The 24,205-nt window shown below is 35.4% G+C and overlaps 1 protein-coding gene across 1 annotated transcript in view; it reads right to left on the reverse strand.

The window, feature by feature from the left end:
• TRHDE (thyrotropin releasing hormone degrading enzyme) overlaps positions 1-24,205 on the reverse strand; it is a gene marked incomplete at both ends in the record, with an annotated part of 198,963 nt that overhangs the window by 111,977 nt on the left and 62,781 nt on the right. Inside the window, one exon of the mRNA XM_084302453.1 lies at positions 5,655-5,809. Coding sequence (XP_084158579.1) covers positions 5,655-5,809 — 155 coding nt within the window. The remainder of the gene's footprint in view (positions 1-5,654; positions 5,810-24,205) is intronic.

The following is a 24,205-nucleotide window of genomic DNA, read 5'->3' on the forward strand; positions in this document are numbered from 1 at the left end:
CAGAGAGTATTCACAGCATTAATTTAGTTTTCTAAAGTATTCTCATCTCAGTTTAAGCAACACAGACAATGGAGAGAAAAATGCTTCTAGCTCAAGTAAGCCGATTCATCACCTGGAAACTTCACCATGTATACTGCAAATCTTTAAAAACTGGGAACACAACCTCCCTATCCCAGACATTTCTTCCTCTGCAAGGCCGGCCTGCCTGCTAGGATTTACATTATTGATGTTCAATGGCCAGTTTCCTAAGGAAAGCTGTTTTATGCAATCCTGCCATCTCTCACAGCTGCCTCAAAGCAGGCACTTGATGCCACATAAAGATTGCTCCAGGGTATATGAGGTAACTACAACAGACCCAGGAAATTTCACACAGGGTTTACTGCCCTACAGCCCGGATGTGTAGCCTTTCTTAACACCAACCAGAGATGCAGGGTACCTAAAATAGTAACCAAAAGAATCATACCCAAGCTGACTGCCACTCACATTCCCCCTCGTAACTCTTGAACTTCCTGACTGACTTCAACTCAATTTAGAGAAAAGGACAGAGATCTCCAAGATAACTCCTACAAAACTACATGAAGATCAGCAGCTGAAAAGAGAAGGACCTAAAACGAGGTCAAGGCTAGCCATTAGATACTCTGCTCAGTAGCAGTTAACAGGGCAAACAGCTGGGGTGTAGCCATAAACCCTGCATGACAGAGGACGTGAGGTAAAATCCCTTATAGGGATTTTAGACAGAGATGGGATCATCACTGGAATGAGGCCAAAAGTTCACAGGTAATCAGGCTTCATCAGTTCCACTGTTCATGGACTACCTTGTCCAAATTACTGGAATGGCCCTGGGCAACCTGAACGATCTTAACATGAGTGGTAAGAGTAGAAACACTCACATTATTATGAAAACTTATTTCATAATCTCTGTGGAATCTTTTTTTGTTGTTGTTGTTTTCCCAGAAACCAAACCTTGTTTCAGAAAAAAAAATCTCTACTTTTTTAATGTGAATAAAAAGAGATTAATTCACAATCAAGAGATAATTTTGTAAACTCTGAAAAATAAACAGAAAGGGATCAGCAAATAAGTATTCCGGGGGAGAAAGACATGTCAGAGCACAGGCACTGCTGTTGACACTAATGAGAGTGGAGAATGAAGAACCATGGAGTTGACCAAGTAACCAGGTTCCTTTTATGATGATTGGCGTATTTGAAGGCTTTGTCTGGGATCTCAATGAAAGGTCTTGCTTCTGTGCACATCTTTGTTGAGGGAGAATAGAGCCCAGGGAGGATCAATGCCACAACTAAGATCCTTTGTGAAAACAGGAGCTACAGAGAACAGACTACAGAAACTGAGATTATCAGATTGCTGCACAATGTTCAGTAAATAGGATTTGAAGGAAAAATGAAGTGAAACATGAAAATGAATGCCTGTGACAAGCAATTGAAGAATTTAGGGAGAGAAGATGGGGTTGACAAAAGTCGTACTCACATGGCAAGTGAAACTAAACTTAACAGACACTCGAACATAATCTAGATGAAGGCTATCAAATTAACCCTCTACAGGACCAAAAGAGACAGAGCCTCATTTTAAGACCATTTACTTGAAAAGATAAAGAACTAATGGAAATGCATTCATATATATATAATGCACTTCCCACAAATTGAAAAGTTGGAGTAACATACTACCAGAGTAATATGAAAGTGCTATTTATACTAGAATATCTTGGCTAAATAATTTCTAATGATAAACAGGCTACACAATATCACAGTGTTTATTTCTTGAATTACAAGAGGACTGCTGAACAAATATGAAACCAGTAACAGACAGGGTATGCTACAAGTGTACAGAGAGAGATTTAAAAAAAATAGAAGTTACAAAGTTCATGATACACATTCTTGTAACTCAAATTTTTTTTTTTTTAAATAAAACATTGAATTATGTTAGATTAAAATACATCTGATTTAAGCAGAAACATTGCTGTTCCTGCTTCTTATCTAGAAATGGAAAATATTAATTTTGTTTTATTCACAATTTATGATGCCACAACAGAGGATTTCTTATATTCCTCGATGAGTTGACTATATTTATTTAGTAATGACACAATTAAAAGTTTTCATTTAATCATCTATCTAAAAGAAAAAATATTTTTACAGGTATTAAAACAGCATATGATACCAATGTGAAAATGTAGGGAATTTTTCTAAATAGTCTTGAATACTATTATATTTCAGAGTTGGAGCAGAACCAGAGACTGCAATTAATGAAGCCCAATTTTCAAGCAGAAATGCTCTATTATCTTCCTAGGTGTTACACGTCTGAAAGGAAAACACTAAATTAAGTCTTTCATTTAAGTAATTGCTTATTTATTTATTTGTGTATTTGAAGAGGGATGCTATTTGCCCTGAGTGAAGATTTTTTTTTTCCATTTTGGAAAGAAAAATGAATTTAAATGTATTGATTAAATAAATTGCTTGTTTCCCTCAGATATTGTGTTCATCCTGACACATAGAAGGCTTTTATCCTCATTACAGACACAAAGAAAAGGTATTCCTTCCTATGTTCTTTCTTTACAAATTATTTTTTTTAAATATGGTTTAGGAATTTTTACCTTTCCCTATGCATTCATGTGTGTTTAACGTAGGTTTTGTGCTCAAGTGGGAGAACTAACAAAAACATCATTCAAATGACTCTTTCTTCAAAGGCTGTAGGTGGAGCTGATCTGTGATATGCAAATAAAATGGATTGCTGCTATAACAGAACTATTTTAATAAATTATGGTAATTATTTGGAGCTATTAACTTAAGATGCTATAAATACGCGTGTATTGACTAATACCTCATTCGTGTTCTGGGGCTTGGAGGGAAAGCTTTTATGCTGAAACACTCCTTTTGCCAATTATTAATTTTTAATTAAATATATGAAATTGTCTAAAAGAACACTCAAGCTGTAATATCAAGCACTAATAACCTAAAAATGACAAAACCAAAACTATCTGTGCAACTTTAATAGATCCTTCCTAAAACATGTTCCTAAAATAACAATCTAGTCAAGCATTACAAAGTCACCCATGAAGAAATCAGGCATAAAATTCTTTCTTATATGCTTTGTACCTGTATTTTGACAACCACAGAATTTCTTTGTTCTTCTGTAATGCTGTCTTCTCTATTTGAACACTGCAGTCCACCACTAAAAGCATTCAAGCACTGATGCCCAACAGGTTTGAGAATACCAATTTTACAGTCATATCTAAAGCTAACAATCCCAATTCTTAACATTCATCCAATTCTTCTAATCTTGGGTACACCACTGGTAAAACATTTGCTGTGTTACCCTAAGCAACAAGGGTCTCATATAGGACAGTTAGGTACTACACTCAGACGTACTGCTGTACGTTTCCAAGTTATGGGTTTAAAATCAGGGGGCACTCTGTAATGAAACAGGCAATGATACAGTTTTTTTAAAAGGGAAAAAATGTATTTCAGTGGAGTTCCTGCTGCTCGTAAATTTAAAAATAAATAAAAAGTAAAGCTTGAGATGTAGAATGTACTTTTCATTATGCCAGTAGTGATTTTGCTTAATCTCTGTCATTTAACATGTAAAAATGAATGAAGGAAAGGCATATTCCTGTGCCACCCAAAATTAGCAGACTGTGCTATGCGCAGCAAACAAGGATAAAAATGCAGTAGAGAAGCAGCAGAGGTAAGACATCCTGAACCCAACCTCGCCTCAGTTCAGTACACTTTCAGCTAAGTTAATATCATTTATAGCTTCTGCTCTATGTCAGCCAGACGTAAAGATTCCTTGAGAGGCTTATGAGTATGGTAAGATAAAAGCAGAAAACTGCCTAAATAAAGACAATACTGAGTTGGCAGTGTTGGTGTTTTACAGCATGTTATTTGGGAGGGATTCTCCCCTTAAACTTTATTTGCAGATGAACAATCCATATTCTCTGTGATTCAATTCTGCATCTAAAGAGCAGAAATAATATTTCTTCCACTTGAGTATTTCCTATCATATCTGTTTCTCCAGTATGGTACTGAAACAGAAACAGCAGCAACATGAATGAAGGAAGATACTAATTACATGAACAGCACTGGAATTACTATGAACAGGGACACCAAGTAAAACTTCTCATTTGCACTTCTAAGGTCACTTAAGAGCACACAGCTACCCTAAAATAAACTCAAATATGGTTTTCACCCACTTCAATATCCTCTGATATTCCCAAAATGATGTGAAAAAGGCTCAGCAAGAATCTGTTTCAATGAGAATCAGATAAATTTGGCAAGTTACTGATGTGGTAACTGTCCACATATAAAGTATAAATAGCTTTGGAAAGAGAAGAAATTACTAAAGCACTGCAAAGAATAATTGGAAGTAATGGATTGACTTCAGAAAAACTAAAACTTAAGCTGAATAATGCAAGGGAAAAGTTATTGACCACCATATTTAATCAGCCATTGAAAAGGTTCTGAGAGAAGTGTCAGAAACCCTGTAATCAGGAACGCTGAACCCAGCACTACTAAAACACACTACATGGAATAAGGTAATTCTACCAGGAGCTGGGACTTGATGACCTAATATGTGTTTTCCACACCTGATTCCCAAGGCACTGTGATTTTTCTGGCTGAATGGTGCACTACTCTATTGTACTGCACAATAAAGAGCATATAACAAAATAAGATGTTCACACTGAGAACAAACCAGCAATAACTATCAATAAAAATGTCATGTTTTAGTTGAGGACTTAATATTCATCCACAGATTTAACGTGAAACATGAATATGAACCAAACATTATTATTTCCAGGTTCATCTACCAGAACTCTATTACAAAGGCTCCCTTCTATGTGGTACTTTTCATTTGCAGAAAGTGTTAAGAATTTGCATTGCCTTTTAAAGAATACTATGTAAAGTCACAGATGTAAGCCATGCTGATTACACAGTAGGATTTCATTCGTTTTAACCTGAAGGCTATGATTATGCCTGTTATGAGTGCAAGAAAGGGTTTCCTGGCCCTCTAGCACATTTCTTCAATAAAATTTGCCTTCAACTCAATATTACTAGACACTCATAATGTGTTTAGTTGGTGATAAGAAGATGGAAGAATTGTAAATTATAATAATATGAGTTTATTACAAAGTTTTCTTATTGATACAAAGATTTCTGTACATACAAAGACTCAATTATCCATGAGTGAAGACAGGGTTAATACCAAATGTTAAAAAAAATAAAAATAAAGGAAAAGAAAGTATGTGTATATGTGATGGAAGAAGGGTAAGACGAGTAAGACTAACAAATTGATTTCAGCCGAAACATTTTTTGACATGAACATGAAACTCAGCGTGAATCTGCTATAGTTCTGCAATAAATCATTTTCTACAGTTATCAATGTGTATAGTCTACACAACACACTCTGAAGCAAAGAATATAGTGGTACAGAAGATAGGCAAGTTGTTCATTACTACTAATTTTCTTTTTTATCGCCGTTCTGACTCCTCCTAGTTTCTGCATTTTAGTGAGGTATCTTACAAGTCCCAGTATTATTTGGACTACAATCACAACAAAAGTCGCACCTGCCTGTGCAAATAAATTTTCAGCTTGGAAAAGTAAAGCATGGTTTCTGACATTAATACCAAATATCTGAACACCTATAATACCTGATGACATAGCTCATGTACAATGACCATGGTGACATCCAGCAGGTACGATATAGAAGAAATGCTTGGATCTAGCAGTATCCTTTGTTCCACAAAAACACTCAGTCCCCAGTTCTCCATAGCAGCATATGGATGTTTAGGCACAGCTAACAGATCTGGAAATAGAGAAAATATATGTTAACTGCTTGTGGGAGCTACCGTGCTGAAGAGCTATTGTAGGTAAGGCCATAAACTATAATTAGAAAATATTTTAAATAACTTATATGTAAAAATAGAACTGTTAATTTCAGCTCTCTAACAGTATTATTTATGAAACATTAATAAAATTATTTTTGTTCTTATATCACTATCTGTTCAAACATATGTAAGGATCACTACATTACTGCAGTAACGCAGTATTTAGTATTTCTAATAGAAGGTCTCCATACAGAATCTGGCTTGTTTTAAAATACCTGGTTGTCGATTTACTTTTGAGTTTGATACTACTTCTTACGTTTACTCTACCATAATCAATGCAGTAACACAGACTTTTACCGAAAGTATCGTTTATCTTTTCATTAGAGTGACTCCTTTATGAACATCATACAAATCAAACTGTATGTAAGGATAACATCAAGGGGAGCACTGAAGAAATGCTGTTTCATAACAGTCAGAAAGATGGCAAACTGTTTGGAACCACCAGTTCTTCCAAAACAAGGAATCTTTCAGTATGCAATATTGCTAGCACACATCTTCTGAGGATGGGACTGCTGACAAACACCTCTCAGCTCTAAAGGCTGGAACCATGGTGATACATGCAAACTTGGAAGTATTGCTTCAGCCTAGTATTCAAAAAGTGGTAAAATATTACTTTTTAGAAGTTAGGAAGAAGATGGGAGGTCTTTCAGCTTATTAAAAAGTAAAAAATAAAAGAGCGGTGGGGAATTTCTCTCACTGGCAAGAGGTTCAACAATATAATATTCCAATGCCTAGCCACATGCTAGAAAAATCTTACTGGAAAAGGCTAAGAAGGAACTCAAATCGACCATCAGCCTGGAGATAAATCTGTTCTTACAGTAAATACATATATAAGGAATAAACAAATATGCAGTGCTATTCCACAGCAAAATACCTGAAAGAGCCTAGAAACAGCTTGTACCTCTGTAAGAAGCCCAGTGCAACCCGTGTACAAATCAGCCAGAATTCTGGAAGCTATAATGTCACATCAGCATGGTGCTCCTTTCAGTTGAACTAATTAGCCTGGCCTCTTAATTAATTAGCCTGGCTGTCACACTCTTTTCATTTGGCTACACTGCTTCAAAGCTAGTTCATTCATAATTAACACAAGTAGATCTAGGTAATGCTTCACTGTGTGGGATGAATGGTCACTGGGTTGACTTATCCACCTGAGGAAGAAATATTCTGACCTGCTTATAAGCAGCAATTCTATTACAGCAGACACATCTCCTAACTTTGATTGGGCTTGCTGATACATGTGGTAGAATTGGTTTGGAGAACAACCTGACAGCAGGAGCTCTCCTTCAGGATTCACAGGAAGTTGTCACTGAAATATCAGGAATAGATGCAGAACATGGATATATTCCAGCACTCCCAAAAAGGGCCTGTTGCAAGAAGCAAAAAAAAAAAAAAAAAAAAAATCTAAAAAAAAAAATCACAGCCCAAAAGTGGAGGCACAGAGAGATTCTAGCAGCTACTTCTAAATACAAGCAAACTGAAAATATCCCAACTGCAAACAGATACATACTACAAATGGTAAAGAATAAATATGTTATATAAAGGCAGACATTAGAACAAGAGCCTAATTAAAGAAAGCAAAGCAAAAATCCAAAGCATGGTGCTCAAGATTAGACATGCCAGCAAATTCAAAATTACATGCTTTCCTTTTCTTCTTCAGTTCAAGCTTGAAACATACTAATTTTTCAGAATAACTGCAGTTTGCTGTAACTAACATGAAAAAAAAACAGGGAAGGGATAAGGATAAAAAGAAGAGGACACAAAAGATACTGGATTAAATCACTGAAGTTAATGGCAAATTCTTCATTAAACAGTGATCTCTCTCATTCTTACCTCTATAAATAAATAAAATAAATAAATAAATAAATAAAGTGCAGAGACTGATTCTCTTCTAATCTGCACCAACTAATTTTTCAGCAATTCCCTCAAATCAGCAAAGTGACACTGAAATAAAACTACCATGAAAGAAAAACTATTTCGTATTTTCACTGATCCTTTCATTTCCTTTTTTTCTTTTGCTTTCATTTTTAGTTTTTTTGGTCTTTCTTAACAGTTGTAACAGACACATTTTGTTACTGTCAGCCAGTAATAAACTGGAATAACTTTAACACCAGGAAACTGGGGTGAGGTCTTGTACTACTCAAGAATGGAGTTTGCCTCCACCTAAACACTTTTATAGGCTAATTACAGAATGTCTTTCAGTATTTGTTTCATTGGTATTGGTCTGCTGGTTTAGATGGATGCTTTATAGCACTGACATATCTATAAAACCTTCCAATCTGATGGATGGCTAGCTGCCTTCCAGGTAGACAACAGCAAAGAAATATTCTAAATCACTTTCTTCCAGCACAGACCCGTTGATTTGCAAGCCTTGAAATTCCTCTCATGCATCAGCTAATGCACTATCATGCCAAAGAGGAGACTTTCTTAATCTCCAGCAACTGACAGATTAGACTCTGAACATTCTTGTTATTACAAAATGAGAAATCCTTTTGTTCTCATTGTTCATGTCTAAATTCAGAATCTCCAGTCTTAGTGTTAATTTAGAAACAAAATTCTTCAGTGGTTGATCTTGATGGCTCCCCAGATTTCTACTACTTTAAAAGAAAAAAAAAAAAAAAAACAAATATACCCGGCTTTGTGGTGAAAGACACAAGAATCTATAGTGTTATCTGGGGAATCAAAATGTTTGATTTCAGAGGAATGATGTTTGATGTTCAAGCCTCAGCAAAGGAATTTTTATTTCTCTCTGTTTATTAGAGAGCTGAGGAAGGTATCTGATGCTCCTGCAGGTTACAGCCATTAAGGTTTTAGAGTAATTTTTAAGGACCAAGGTGCAAAAGGAGGGAGTGATAATGCATGTTTTGATAGAAATATCATTCACAACATTGTACTGCTCAAAAGCATTCTGCATTAACTGCAAAAATGTGAACTACTGAATGCATAACAGCTTGTGTGCATGCTGCATCCAATTACTCTGCACACTATTTAATTAAATTCTTTGTAAAGCACTTGTGAATGTTTGATTATGTAGATATTGCTGGGGAAATAGAAGTGCTTGTTATTGCTTGCAGAGAATAATATCCTCATATATCATAAAACTGTTACTTGAGATTTCCTGATACAGCAGTGCAGAGAGTTCCTATATACCACTGGAATAATAGAGGGTTTCCACCTCTTGGCCTTCACAGCGACTAAATTCATGACTACGGAGTAAAAACTATACAGCTAAAATAAAATCACCAGAAAAGCCATCATGACAAAAAGGTGTTGGAACTTCAAACTAATACACAATACTGATACAATTATTCAAATATATCTGGATGTTTCTGAAATCTGTTCCTCTGTGAATCTCATTTTTCAACATTTCAGGTTTAAAAAAACTGTACATAGCTCAACAGCTTCTTTTACTTCCAAACATTTAATTAAGGAATCATAACTATGTGAGTTTACATCAAAATATAATTGCCTGACATTATTAGCGAGTATCATCATAGTGCAAAACAGAAATTAGCAATTCAACACCTAACTTGGTAACAAAGAGAATTCACATTCACTTTGAGTCTGTTTATCTATTAATTTAGAATCTGTGTAATTTGGGGAAAAAAAAAAAAAATTACATGTTTTTTCTCTTTTCCCACTTGGTTATAGTATTTTCCAGAAACCCTCAAAAAATTCCCAAACTATGCAACTGGGAACACCATTCTTGCTTTAAATGAGAGCAGGATTAGAACTGAATGGGATTAAATGCAAAAGATCAAATTCTTTCATTTAGAGTACATTGAATTTGGGGTTCCTTCCCCCACTTTTTTTACCGTCTTACTCATTTTAACAGTTTGAAGTCTGATGGGGATACTGGCATGACAGACACACATCCTTACTATACATACAAATATGAGGGCGTGTATAAACACAGACAGACAGACATCCACATGCATGAACACAATTACTGTAGATGTACTGTAAATTTGTTTTAGCAGCTGGTTGAAATATAACTAACGGATAGATTCTGCAGGACATAAAACAGCATTAAATTTCTCATACTCAAGGCAGAAGGTAAAAAAGCACCTACTGGGAAAAAAAAAAATAAAAAAAATAAAATAACTACATGTTTGAAAAAAGTTAGGAAATATTCTCTGTTATCATATATGATCAGTATCCCAAATAAATCTAAGAGCTCTGAAACACTGCAATTTTAAATGAGAATATACAGCAAGAAACAACAATTTTCTGACAAGCATCTTTACACATATATTTTCCTTAATAAAATCAGGATGCACACGAAGATAAACTGTTCACTCTGAACTCCATGTTTTTCCCTTCTAACCCCTATATTTATTACCAAAAAATGACACTAAAAATAATTTGAATTTACTTATATGCATCTCAAACATTACTTTCATGCCTTTCTTCAGAGAGGCTTTCTTCAAGATTTCAGATGTAGATTTCTTGATACTAGGTATTTCAATTTTTTGGCAGTGACCAACAAATTAAGAAAAAGTATGTCTAATATCAGTTTATTTTAATCTTGACAAATGAAAACCTGAAGTATGGTTTGGCCCTTTCTTAATACTGTGTAATGCAATCAACAGATCTATTAGATCTCCCTAAAGGTCTTGTGCAACATCCTAAATGAATGCTGTTGTACAAAAGTAAGAACTATTTACTAAATTTCTGCCATTTAGATTCTTTAATCTAAGCCATTTCTTTTATTAATAGTAAGTAGAATATGCTTTTATGAAACAGAATACTACTCAATGATTTATGTAGACAAAAATGTTTTTGTGACATTTATGGCACAAGTGGCAGCCTGGCTTAAAAACCATTACACCAAACAGTAGATATTAAAAGGAAATATTCACATTGGTTACTCAGAAAGAACTCATGATAATAGCCCTTGTAAGAAATATTGAAATTAGCTACTGAAAAGCTTTCTTTTCTGCACTGTTTTCTTGGTATATGACTGAGACGGTCATGCTGGAAAAATCAAGTTTTCCTTATATATATACACTTTCACCCTTTCTTTAAAAGGACTTTGAGGGGGAAATAAAAAAAAAAAAAAAAAAAAGAAAAAAGAAAAAAAAAAGCCATCCCAGGGCTAGATGAAATCTCCCTGAAACCGACGGGAAGGTCTCCAGCTGACTTCAACTGCAGAACAAAACACAACTAATGGATTTGAATGTGTAGTTTGAGACACTGTTAGGAGGCTGATTTCATAGTAAGTACATGTTTCCTGCAAACTGAACCACTTTCACGGTCTCTATATGGGCACTTAGGAACTAGGTACCCTAAATTAGCTGTCTTTTTAACTATTATTTTTATTTAAACTACCACTCAGTAGTATTCTTATACCTTCTCTTACTATATATGAAGTATTCAAACACCCAGAAGTCACAAACCACCTGATGACACTCACACGGGAACACTTCAACTAACATTTCTGTTTACCTAAATGCTTTTTCTGGCACCCATCAGTTTTTATCTCTGGGGCTACACCACTGATGTCCTTCTACAAATCTGACACCAGCCCACATGGGCTTCTGCTTACAGAGTTAATTCAAAGGTCTAAACCTGTTTGCCATTATTTCAGTCAAATCAAATGGTTTGTTGCAGACCCTGAGGAGAAATCACTGACACACAGCAGTTTATTGCTGTTTTTTTTATTGCTTCTTATTGCTGTACAAAGTATTACTTAACATTAACTGACATAAACAATGGATGGATTTTCCAGAGTGGTTGATATGAATAGCAGATGTTTAATGCAATGTGAATACTGAAGGTTCCAAGAGGGAAAAAATATGTGGGAGAGAAGGAAAGAATAGGCAGCAGTATAAAAAGAAAAACTGCTATTTTTTCAAGCAATGGAGCCTTGACACTGGGTAATGGCTAGTTTACAGTTTAAGAAAATAAAATAGAAACCCGTTGATTTTATTTGACATGCATATTATTAAATTGCTTTCAATTTTCACAACCCCAATTTATAGATCATTGCTTTGTTATTTCAAGGTGTATCAAATGGTTCAATGTTGAAATGAAAAATGAATGCAATGGCCCATTGAGACTGAATTATGTATCATCTTGGTTGTATCGATCTCTACATGAATAGTGCCTTTCTTTTAAATAATACCTGGACAGATCATTATGAATTGCTGCACAAAAACAAACAAGGACAAAAAAATATTTCATGAAGTTTCCAGTAAGGAAAAACACAATGGTGTCTTCTTATATAACCTTTTTTAATTCTCTGGCCCTCTGTTAGATATGGGTATTCTAAACTTTTCTCAGACATACACTGGAGAAGAGTTACACAGAACAAACTGAGAGATGGGCTGAAATAAACTGTTTTCTGTTTCTCTAAGTCACAATGCTAGTACACCAGATATGAACAGAATAAATACATTCCTATTCTCAACACCAAAATATTTGGAGAGAGGAAAAAAAAAAAAAAAGAGAGAGAAATATTTCTGTTGCGTTCATATATACCATTTCTAACGTGAATACAAAAAGCATTGACATGATGGAAAATTGCCAACAGCCATTTTCCTAACACCACAGTTAATAGAGCATGAGGACTCTATAGCTGAAAACAACACACTGCTGATTACTGAACACTTCCAGAATGAATACTGCTGCAAAGAAAATGATCAAGTGCCATTGCTATATTCCTGTCACTGCAAAACCAAGGTGCAAACACAGAGAAAACTCCAGAAATCCATACTGCTTAAGAATTATAACAATTAGGTAAAATAAATCTTTTCATCTGCCTTAAATGACATAAAACTGATTTGCATCACAGTAATAAAGACATGAATGTTTTCACTAGTAGCACGCTGTAAATCCAGTTTATTTCTCATGTTTGCTTTAAAGTGAGATGATATTCACAGGCAATAGGCACATTTTAATAGAAAAGGTAGAAATAGGATTTGGGGAAGACATGCAGGTGTCTTGCATTACCATTTTCTCAAAAATATGTATGACAATATTCCACTTGGAGAGAAAATTGCAATATAGCTGGCCATACTCACTACATCTGAAGGCAATGTTTTTGTGGATAATGTGTGTCATTTCTCTTCTCCTCTCCTCCAGAGGAAGATGAAGAAATAAGAATGGACTGTCCTGGAACAAAAACTGACTACTTATCAAAGATAGCTCCTGAGATACTTACTGATTTTGGTATTTTGGTCTTGCTGCTTATCCTAAGCTCAAAAATAAAACTTGCCTTACATTCTTACACAAATTCTTTAGATAATATTTCATCAGGATAAATTCTCACTATCTTAACAGAAATATTTTCCGTCCTCTTGCTGATTTGTTAGTATAAGAGTTAAAGAAATTGCTAGAAGACATTTCTTATAAAAACCAGCATGTATGAGCATGCATCCACTTACCCTAAGTCTTGTGGCAGAATCCACATTCACTGTTAAAAATGGCTCAAAGGAACAACCCAATGAACTGGTAGGACCCAAATGTGAAAGTCAAAGCTGAATTTCTTGGTGCACTTAGATAACCTGGAGATATTTAACTAAGTAAATTTACTCATTCATTCTGTTTCAAAGCAGCATGGATGCAGGCTGCCACCAATGTGCTGTGTGCACTGTTACCCATGGTACATGCAAAATCACAGTAAAAAACAGGAGTATGACATTCTGTCAGAAAAAGAACAACCTTGTCTACATAGTTAATGTAGATTTCCCTCGGCTCTTGCAGTGTTAGGACCCAAACCTCGAAGAAATGTCACTTCCCTGATGGAGGAAGGCAAAGAAATTAGCAGGGTGGAAAAGTAGGGTAGCTGAAACCTCCATCAGGGCTGAAAATCTAAGTGCTGAAAACAATAGGAAGAGATTTAAATAGCACTTCATTCTGCACCTGGAAGCGATAGGTACAGGTACTAGTGAAGAGAAAGATAATAGTAAGAAAGTAGCCTTACTTCTGACAGTTGTGGTTTCAGATACACTTGATATGTTTAACAGTTTCAATTAACTCAAAGAATAGAACTGAAACACAAAAATGTATTACAAAAAAATGGAAGGATACTGCGATCCATATAAAAATGAAACTCTAGAAGTTTTTAATCTGAAGTTACAAAAGAAAACACACTGTAGAGAAGCTGCTGACTGATACAAACTGAACTATACTAATGAAGTGTGGCAAGGAGCTAATAACAGCTGAGAACGGAAGAGGTTGTGACAGACTCTGGGACGAGGATTTCAAAGACAGACTACTGGGAGACTCAGAAATAAGGAAAAGCAGAGCCTGCGATCAACAGGAGCCATCCAGCCCAGAATAAAGTATATAGAGATTAGACAGATCTCTGACACAGTGAATAAGATTGATAATCCAATATCCCACCAGAAGAGAAACCAGAGACAGAAAATCATACAGAGCTCAGAGAGAACATCAGAGCTGCACACACAGTGACAGTCCAGACAAGTGAGACTAGTGATCAGTGCAGGGGAAGAAATATTGGAAAGGTGATGGATTAAATCACTTCATCGATGGAGTGAGTATGTGCTGTTGACAAAGGGGATGATGATGGCAACACCAACTCCTAAAAGTATTTCCTGGCTACTTTTATGATACTCAAATTCCCTGGGATATGGCATTGTTACACTTCTGCATAAAATATGCCTTGTAAATTCCCTTAAATCAAATTTAAGTCAAATTAAGATTAAAAGCAGGTAACAATGTTTATCGATAATTTTCAAAACAGACAACACTGTAAAAAATGCTTATGAAAGTTACCACAAAATAAAAGACAAAATCTATACTTACTATATTTACAGTAATCTATACTCTGTTGGCACCAACAAGCAGACAATTGTGGTTATGATCCTTGTGCATACCTTATGTTTCATGTTTTCCCTAACACTGAAAAATTAATCAGGAGCCCTGGTCTGAGAATTCAGCTGCAAGAGCTACAGCTTACTTCCATAAGAAGTTCATCTCTTCACACTTCTCTCAGGTGCTCTCCTCCTGTCACTCTGAGATCTTTACATTCCTGCATCTTCCTTGGTTAAACCACAACAGGCCTTCAGCCAATCTCAACTTTGAAAAGTTCCTGGGATCTAAACAGACTTAATCTCTCGTTCTAACTCCTTCTATTTCCCCCATTTCCAAGACACAGTCTGTCCATTCTCCTTAAACACACTTGTTCCTCAGACATGCAAATATCTGTTTGATAGACTAGAAATTATCTTCCATTCTAAACTGGCTGGTAAGCAGCTTCTTACTTCAACAACATCAATGAGGGGATAAAAACATTTCCCCTTCCCTTTGGGAATTCATTTGCATTTTTCAGTGTACAATGCAACTTCCACTGGAGCTTACATTCCATATCAATCTCTATCTAGATTATACAAAGATCTAAATAGAATAAAATGTATTCAGCTCATTACTGAATACTAAGAGCCCCCATATACAAACAGTTATGAAGCACTTTGGGACAGCAGTGGGTTTATAGCGACTGATCTCCACTGCAACCTCATTGCCCTTGAAATCAGAGAGCACAGTAAGAAAACTACAGGATCTGACAAGTAAGACAACATAAAATAGGGTGTCTTCCCTTGCTTTTATATAAGCAAGAACCCATGTAAAAATGGAACTTTTCTTACTGCCTATAAGGAAAGATACTTTGAAAGACCATTGATGTCAAATATTTCTATTAGATGAATATGCAAAATTCTGGCAGATGCCATTTGAAAAGGTTATTCATTTATCTTGTAATGGCTTAGACAGGGTATCAAGTTTTACAGATTAACACTTCAAATGGCTTTAAATGGAAATGAGAATTAAATTTAAAATGCAGGAAAGCAGCATTCTTACCAAGAGTTTAATAAAACAATGTTAAGCATGATCTAGGCATGAGAAACAAAATAATCCTGTGTTCACTTAAAATGCACCGATTTATTAGCTAAAGTGCAATCAGAAACATTAATGACACCTCAAACTTCCACCGTACTGATTGTTAAAAAAGGACCAAAGAAGTATTAAATCTGTTAGGGAAGAAAAAAGCAGTCTTGAACAAAGATTCAAGTGGAGCCGGGCTCTCTCTTTTTCACTCATCTGTAGACTCTTTCTTCATTTTCCAAGGGCTGAGCCCTGACCCACAGGAACTCCACCCCAAGCTAAAGACTTCAGCACAAGTTGGTGCAACAATTTGTAGCCATGGTCCTCTTCTCTTGACCTCTCTCTTCTAGCACAATCCTCCAGTTCAACATTCCCTTTTGGGGAACTGATTCCAGATGCACGAACACAATATTGCTCAGCTCTTGACAAGGAAACAGACTTGGAGGGAGGTCAAGCCAGGCACAACTATAAAGACCCAGATATAAGACCACTATAACAAATAAAGCAATATTTAGCTTTGACATCTAATAATCTGCAATGCAGAATTACCTCCATTTGGAGTTACAATACAGCCATTCGGTTGATGTATCATCCATTGCTGCTATTTACAGGGTACAAATTAAACGCATTTCTGCAGTTAGTATGTCCTTCTTGATTTCTGAACTAGTAAGTCTCACCCTCTCATATTTAGTTCTTCAATATAAATTGAAACAGGAGAGTCAGCTTTCCATTTTTTTCGGCTCCAAGTTGAACAAGTCATTGAACTAAACTAAAAATAAATAAAACTTCATTTTTTTCCAGCACCACAAGAAGATATAACTACTTACCCAAAACTGATAGTGCACTTCTACAGTCTCTATTTTATGGGTTTTAGCAAATTACCTTTCCAAGTTTAGTAGTCTGATATTCTTTAAAAGTTCAACTACAACAGTAAGCTGTTAATATAGTATAATAATTAATATTACTTCTAATTTAAGTCAGCATGAAAGAACAAAGGTCAGTCAGGCCTCCAAAAATCCATTACAACTTACAATCAGAATTCAAATTTCAAGAAAGAGTACTTTATGTTTGAAATCTGATTTTCACTCTGAAAACTTTACAGCATTTTGTTCACTTTTATAGTATTTTTGCTATAAAACATCTTTCTGTTACTGTGCATGTTTTAGTCAGAATGCTACTTTGGACAGTGAACAAGGACCTTCTGTAAGGTCCAAACAAAATTATTTTTTTCTGTACTCAGCAATTATAAGAACCTCAGACAAAGAAGCTATTCCTACTTTAGTATTTTGTGTTTCACAAATTTCAAAGTGATAAACAAAGAGCTTGAGAAGGTAGCTTGGAACACCAGAAAAGCACTAGCATGAGCTACAAAAGACTGAATCACTTTTGAAGAAACAAAGATTCAGTGGTGATGGAAATGAAATACCATGCCAGAGCACAAAGAAATGCAGCAGGAAAATGTGCAGAAGGCTTGAGAAACCTGGGTGAAACAGATGAGAAACAGATGGGCAAAATGAGAAACCAGACAATGAAATGATAAAATTTGGCTGGGACATCTGATCAGTAAGGACTTGGAAGGTGAGGAAATTTTGCCAAAGGGACTACAAATACAAGCAGGAGATGAAGAGGGAGCAAGTGAATGCATAAAGAGAATAGAGGCTTAAGTTTGAATACATGATTTAATTGCACTTGAAAACACCTTGTTAGGACACATTTGCATTTCCTCAGACTCATTCCAATAAGGTTTTCTGTATCTTCAATGCATAGAACAAGAGGAAACCTAAAACCTGTGAAAAATCACATCTTTTCCACTGCTCAAGCACAAAGAGTTGAAAGAGAGAGATGAAGGTTTATGAGGTATTGAAATAACTTATTTGCTGAAATAGTTCAGCAACTGCTTGATTATTAATAAGAGATGCCAACACTTTAGACATTCCTGCATTCTGCCTTTCTTAAGAGCTTTATGTAGCCACAACAGCTGCAGAACAGTTTTTGGAACTCTGGGAATCAGTAACACCTTGGAATGACAGTATTACTGAAGGAACGGCTTTACATGGTGGCGTTGTATTTGAGAGCAAATTGCCTGTATAGAAAAGGTAGTGACAAAGAAAATGCAATGACCACATCTGCATCAAAGATGTTGAAGAAAAAGCTGGCAAATAAGACTGACTAGCAAAAGAAGCCATAAAAAACTTAAATGTGAGTAAAGTGAAGGTAAAGCACACAGAAATTCAGTAAGACCGCCAACAACTACCAAATAACAAAAGCTGAGAACCCTCCTGATCAGTCCTTTTATTAGCAACAAGGAAGACACTAAAATAGGTGTGGCATGTTATTCTCCTAAGGGAGCATTACTTGTCAAAATACAATCTTGTCTACATCCAATGTCATACCACTGAGTTACAAAGTCTTGGAGAAAAATGTCTGCTCTCAACAGTAGTAGCCCACTGAATACATAAACTTTTCCAATTATACAGAAATCACAGTGTTTTCCCTGAGTTCCCCTTTTTCATTCCCTGCATCATAGATTTAAACATTAAAGTTATATTAAAGTTATATTAAAGAAGCATAACAAAATTAGGTTCACAAACCTCATCTAAACTTGATAACCTATGAATAATTTACATTAAAATAATATAACTTCATTTTAAAGTTTCCTTTATGAAGATGTTTTTCTTTCAGAATCGTAATTTTTCCATACCATCTTGCTTCATTATTATTTACAGAAAAAAACAGTTTGTGATCATTCCACTTAAAAGAGAAAGAATTCAATTAAAGATTTTGCTGCATCAGTAATGTTTGACTATCAGTAATGAAGACTATGAAAGAGTATAGAGGCCTTTCTTTTCATAAAACATAAGAATGACTTGCACAACAAAAGTATTGCAAAATCTATTAGGGAAGAGAGAGAATAATTTGCTACATCTTCAACAAAATGACAGTAAGCAGATCATTGTCCTTTTACAGTGTGACCCCAAGTCTTTCCATGAAAGTCACAAAGTCAAGTGTTCAAACAGGCATAATCTCTGGGAGGCCACATACATTCCCATGCAGCCATTATATCATATTATATTAACACATGGAGACAATTTATCACAAAAATATTCTGATCATGGTATCACTAAGGCTCTTCTGAAACTACAGATTCCATCTGTCAGCACAACTGCAGCCCATTGACATAAGATATACAGAAGAAGAATTAAAATAGAATTTAAAACATAATAAGCCACCATAGATATCAAAGTAAAGTTTCAGAACTTAAAGAGAAGAATCTTTCTCCCTGACCTGCTTGAATTTACTAGTGTATTGGCACTAGTACAAAAGGAAGGAAGTACATTGGTAGGAAAAACATGGTAAGCTATAGGGGAGAAGCCAATGTTATCTCACAGTTATTCAAAAACTGGGAATCTCAAAGATGTAAAGAAAATGAGAGGAAGGAGAACTGGAGGACAGATATAGCAGAAAGACTCACTCACATGCTGTCATATGATTCCCTCATCATGTCTTCCAATTTTAGTCCTACTGTTTCACAAATGCCTTAACATATGGGACTTGTGCCAAACATTCCTCAGAAAAGCACAGAGATCAAGACAAGAAGTAGCTGAGATAACTCAATACCTAAAAGCCACAATGCATTTTGCATAAGACACAAAAGAGTGAATGTAACATATCCAAGAAACTGTTGGTTTGAGATTTGGTGAGTTTTGATATTATTTTTTTTGTAATTATTTTTTTATGGAGGAAATATTAACTACAGTAATTTATCTTGAATTAAAATGAAGACCAGGCACAAAAGAACAACTGGTCTGGGATGAGGATTTTATAACCCTTGAATCACGTGCTTCCTAGTCCCTTTTCAATGCTGGAACAGTGTATAACAGCGTTGGTTCAAATGTAATTCAGATTTAATAGAACTAAGGACTTGCTTAAAGCAAATGATTAAGCATGTGGAAGATCAAAGCCTAGTACTTCACTAGGAACGCAAATGAGAGAAACAAAGGAGGATGAAGAAAAACAAAGGGCAATTGGGGGATTCTGTCTTGGTGCAAGCATTACAAATTCCATGTTTTAAATGAAACAATGATATTGTTGGAGGAGCTATCTCCTTATCTCAGTTTTACCTGATGAAAGGCATCTTATAGTATCTCTATAGGAAGACAATTTATTTTTTTTTTGTTGTTGTTGTTTTTTATGCTTTTATTTATACACTTTCAAAGGAGATATTTTACTCTTAAAGACATTTTTTTTCTCTCTCATTTAGCAAACATTGATTTTTTTTTTTTTTTGCCTCCGTCTGCATTTCAGACAGAGATAAAACAAGCAGGGCTGGTTTTGTTTAACACTTTCAAAGGTGCTGAACCTCCTCTGGCTATCTGGCATAAAAATCCACAACTGAGACTAGTTCTCTATGGATATTCCTTTTTTTTTTTTTCTTTTTTTTTTTTTAAATTCTTCAGTGCTTCATTACCTGTTTAAAAGAAGTGCAATGCATTCTTCTTCAAAGATGACAGATAAGGCACTGCACTTTGCATTAACATACATGATATCTGTACAATCCTTGCTGTCTGCTCTGCCAGGGAGTTCAGCTTGATTTCAGCTCACGGTTATTATTACAGTGATGACCAAAGATAGTCATCCACGGAGACAAGTACTAGGAGCTTCGAGAAAACCAGCTATCCTGCCAGCACAAAAAAAAATACATATATATTTATCATAAGGCACTTTTGTCTCTTGTCATAGCCATATACTATACAGTGAATTGCTACTTCTTTTACAAGTGAATATTCAGTGTTGCAGTGACAACACAAATTTCAGTGAATGGAATAAGATGCTTGACAGTGTTTGAACAAAAAGTTATAACTTGCCCTTTCAAACTTCTGCACTTTAAGTAGTCAGTGAAAAATTTTGGAAGCATCAGAGAAAAGATTAGCTGTCCCTACCATCATTTTAACATCCTAAAGAGCACATTCATTCCTTTGGTACTTAATGTCCTAGATACTCACATTTTTCCATATATATTCTTTCATTAATTCAAATGAATTATTTTGCATAGAAAATGTATAGATTAGCTTCGTTTGAAAACAAATGTTCAAATAATTAATTAGTTGCATGCATTGAGTTGCATCGGTGACAGAGCACTGGAACAGGCTGCCCAGGGAGGTTGTGGAGTCTCCTTCTCTAGAGTTATGCAAGGACCATCTAGATGCTTACCTGGGCAACCTGCTCTAGGGAACCTGCTTTGGCAGGGGGGGCTTAGACCCAATGATTTCTTGAGGTCCCTTCCAACCCCTACAATTCTGTGATTGCATAATCTACAAAAATGCATGGATTTATAGAAATACATTCTAGCAATTAGTGAAGAAATACAAGGAACTCATGGTTCAAAGATCTCACATTTAGCTACTTAGGCCATACAACAGAATAGTTGCCAAGTCCCTCTGACAGTGGAAAAGGCTGTTCTTCCTAGAGATTCCATCTATTGAAGTGTTTTTTTGCAGTCAAAGAAATGTCTTGACTTTTATCCAGACGCAATCTGATCAGAATAGTACTGCTGAAATCCGTTAATGGAACATGTCCAGGCACCTAGATCTCTGCAATGATTTCTTCACTTTGCCTGCAGAAAATCCAAGCTTTTCCAGATGTTTTAGCCTCACCATAACTCTCATTGTGAATTCCAGCATCTCTCTTCTAGCTCATTTGTTAACTCCTCCCATTTTCTAGCATTTTAATGATTCTTCCCTCTTGATCAAAATCCTTTATTCTCTTTTTGCCCATATCAGACTGCTGGCTTTCACATCATCAGGTATATTTCCACATTTACTGTTTGGGTGCTGACAGAAACTGAAGAGAAAAATGAAGAAAAAAAATGAACATTCTATCCTTCCACAATAAAGAAAAGTAATGGTGTTATCAGTCCTCAGTAGGCTTTCTCTCACCAGGTTGGACTCAGACCACTTTCCTTTGCTGCCATGAATCTTTGCCACCTTTTTGATGACAGCTTCTGCTGTTGAGGACAAGATCTGTTTATGAAGTCTTAGCACATGTAAAGGATTATTTTGTAACAAAATTTTATGTCACTGTCCCTGTGAACTTGGCACCACTTATGATACAGGATGCATGCACTCAGGATTGATGAATGAACATTTCTTGGAGCAAGTTTCAATTGAGGTTGAGAGGAAGGAGGAAGAAGGTCACTTATTCAGCCACACGTGTGCAAATGTACACATATGTAAATGGCCTAGAAAACAAGTCTTACCAGAAGCAGCTGAGGGAACTGGGGTTGTTTAACCTATAGAAAAGGAGGCTCAGCAGAGACATTATCGTGCATTAACCTTAAAGGAGGCTATAGTAAGGCAAGGATTAGGCTCTTCTCCCAGTGCCAGAACTTTTGCCTAGGTCACAATGGCATGCATCAATGGTATTTTTCTTATTAGTCTATAGGATACACTTATTTAGTCTATAGGATAAACTATGACAAGCTTACCAGGCTCATATGGAAAACTTTAATACAATTCCAGATACAACGAAGATTTAGATTTCTTCGTCTTCCCCGCTTTCTTTGCAACTTTTGAAAATTTTGCAAATTGCACTAAAGGTTTAAAGTACATTGCAAACAGTTTAGAGGTATTTTGTGGTTTCTTCTGGATTAAACAGCTATTAAGTAGTTATCTGTAATTGAAGGTTCAATTCATTCAGTTGGTTTCTTTCAAGTAGGTCTGTAATTTTCTATCCCTCACTCTTCTTCCAGCACAGGATATCAGAAAGCTACAGATACATATATATAATAATATTTGAGATGGAAGGCTACACACCAACATCAACATAAAAATTTAATTACCTGCCATTTCCTGGACTTCATACTCTGTTTAGGTCTACTTTTTTTTTTTTTTTCCTCAGTGGACTACTGGATTTTCAGGCATCTGTAGGTTATTTTGGTTGAAACAGTATCAAAAGTCTTTCTTCTACCTTGCACCATAATGAGTCGAAAAGAATAATCCAGTTGCAATGCACTTTTTCCTGACTTTTTACATCAAAGTTCTGCATAGATGTATGAACAAAGCTCATTGCTGTTGAAGTAGAAGGGACTAAGCCAGGGTGCTTAGGAAAGGCACCAAATTAGCACATACTTGACAAAGCAGTATTTGCAAGCACAGTTCCAGGCTACATCTATCTTCTCTTGGCAGTGAAGCCCCTTGATGCAGAGCTGTTTCTGCCAGCCCACATAGGAAATGTGTTGGAGGTGATTGAATGGCTCACCCAAATATGCTGAACTGGCAGGCATTGCCTTCTCATTGTAATTTTGCATCAATAAATCAACAGTTAAAAGGCATATAATATGAGGTGACTTGAAGTGGTTGTCATTAATTATGTTCTATCTTTTGCTTAGTAACCACCACAACAGTCCTCAATAAAACTAATCCTAATTATGGTTTGACAAGTTTCTCAAATTATGCTTGTGATTTATTTTAGCATGACAGTTTTGGAAAGTACAAGAGCTGTTCATTTCTTTTTTTTTTCTCAAGTATATCAAGCAGAGGTACATTCAGAGATAAACAAATACATAAAAAGTGCCATTTGAACTTCCAGCAACCAGCAAAGACAGTGTTAGAAGAGAAGACACTACCAATACCATGAAAATGTTAAAAATTAAATCTGGAGTAACTACAATCTCAGTTTCAGTAACTAAATAGAAATATGGCAACTTCCTTCTGATCTTATATTGGAGCAAATTAATCAAAAATTATATTCTGTACTTTACTAGTGACTATTAAAGAAAAAACAAGTATTTTATCTGTTTTAATCCAATCTTCTACCACTTTCAATGACCATCACTAGTAGTACCTGACTTGACAATCTCCTGCATGTGACTTCATTTACAATTTTCCCTTTAATAAATTATGTGAAGAGCTCCCATAATAATATAGTTCATGCTCTCAAGGAGAAAACAGTTCTGGATAAAAATAAGGGATACCAGGAAGAAGGGAAAGAAAGAGTTAATTTTTAATTCCATCCCTCAGAATAATTTCAAATCATTTCAATGTTGCAAAATATACTTTCCCTTGTTGATAGCCTCCTTTTCTCCAGAAAACAGGGGAATTCAAAAGGATGTTACTGTTTTCATCCATTTTACAGAAACACTCAGGGGGAAATGTTAGAACAGAAAAAAAAAAAAAAAAAAAAAAAAGAAAAAAAGAAAAAGTTCCATCTTCATTGCTGAAAGGTCCAGCCAAACTTGGAGCTGTATTTATGCAACATAGCTTCATAAATGCTTAATAGTCAGCATATCAACTAGCTTTCTAAACTCCTGTAAACAGGAAAGGAAACTTCATTCCCAAAGTCATTCTCCTGCAAAAAGGTACTAAGAATTAAATAAAACCTTTAGATTCATTTGTTACAAGAATTTCTTAGTCACACTTCAAATTTAAGAGTATGTAGCTGATGAAGGAAGTGTCACATCTCTCATAATCTCT

Source organism: Netta rufina (genome assembly GCF_964035555.1).
Source record: "Netta rufina genome assembly, chromosome: 1".
NCBI lineage: Eukaryota > Metazoa > Chordata > Aves > Anseriformes > Anatidae > Netta > Netta rufina.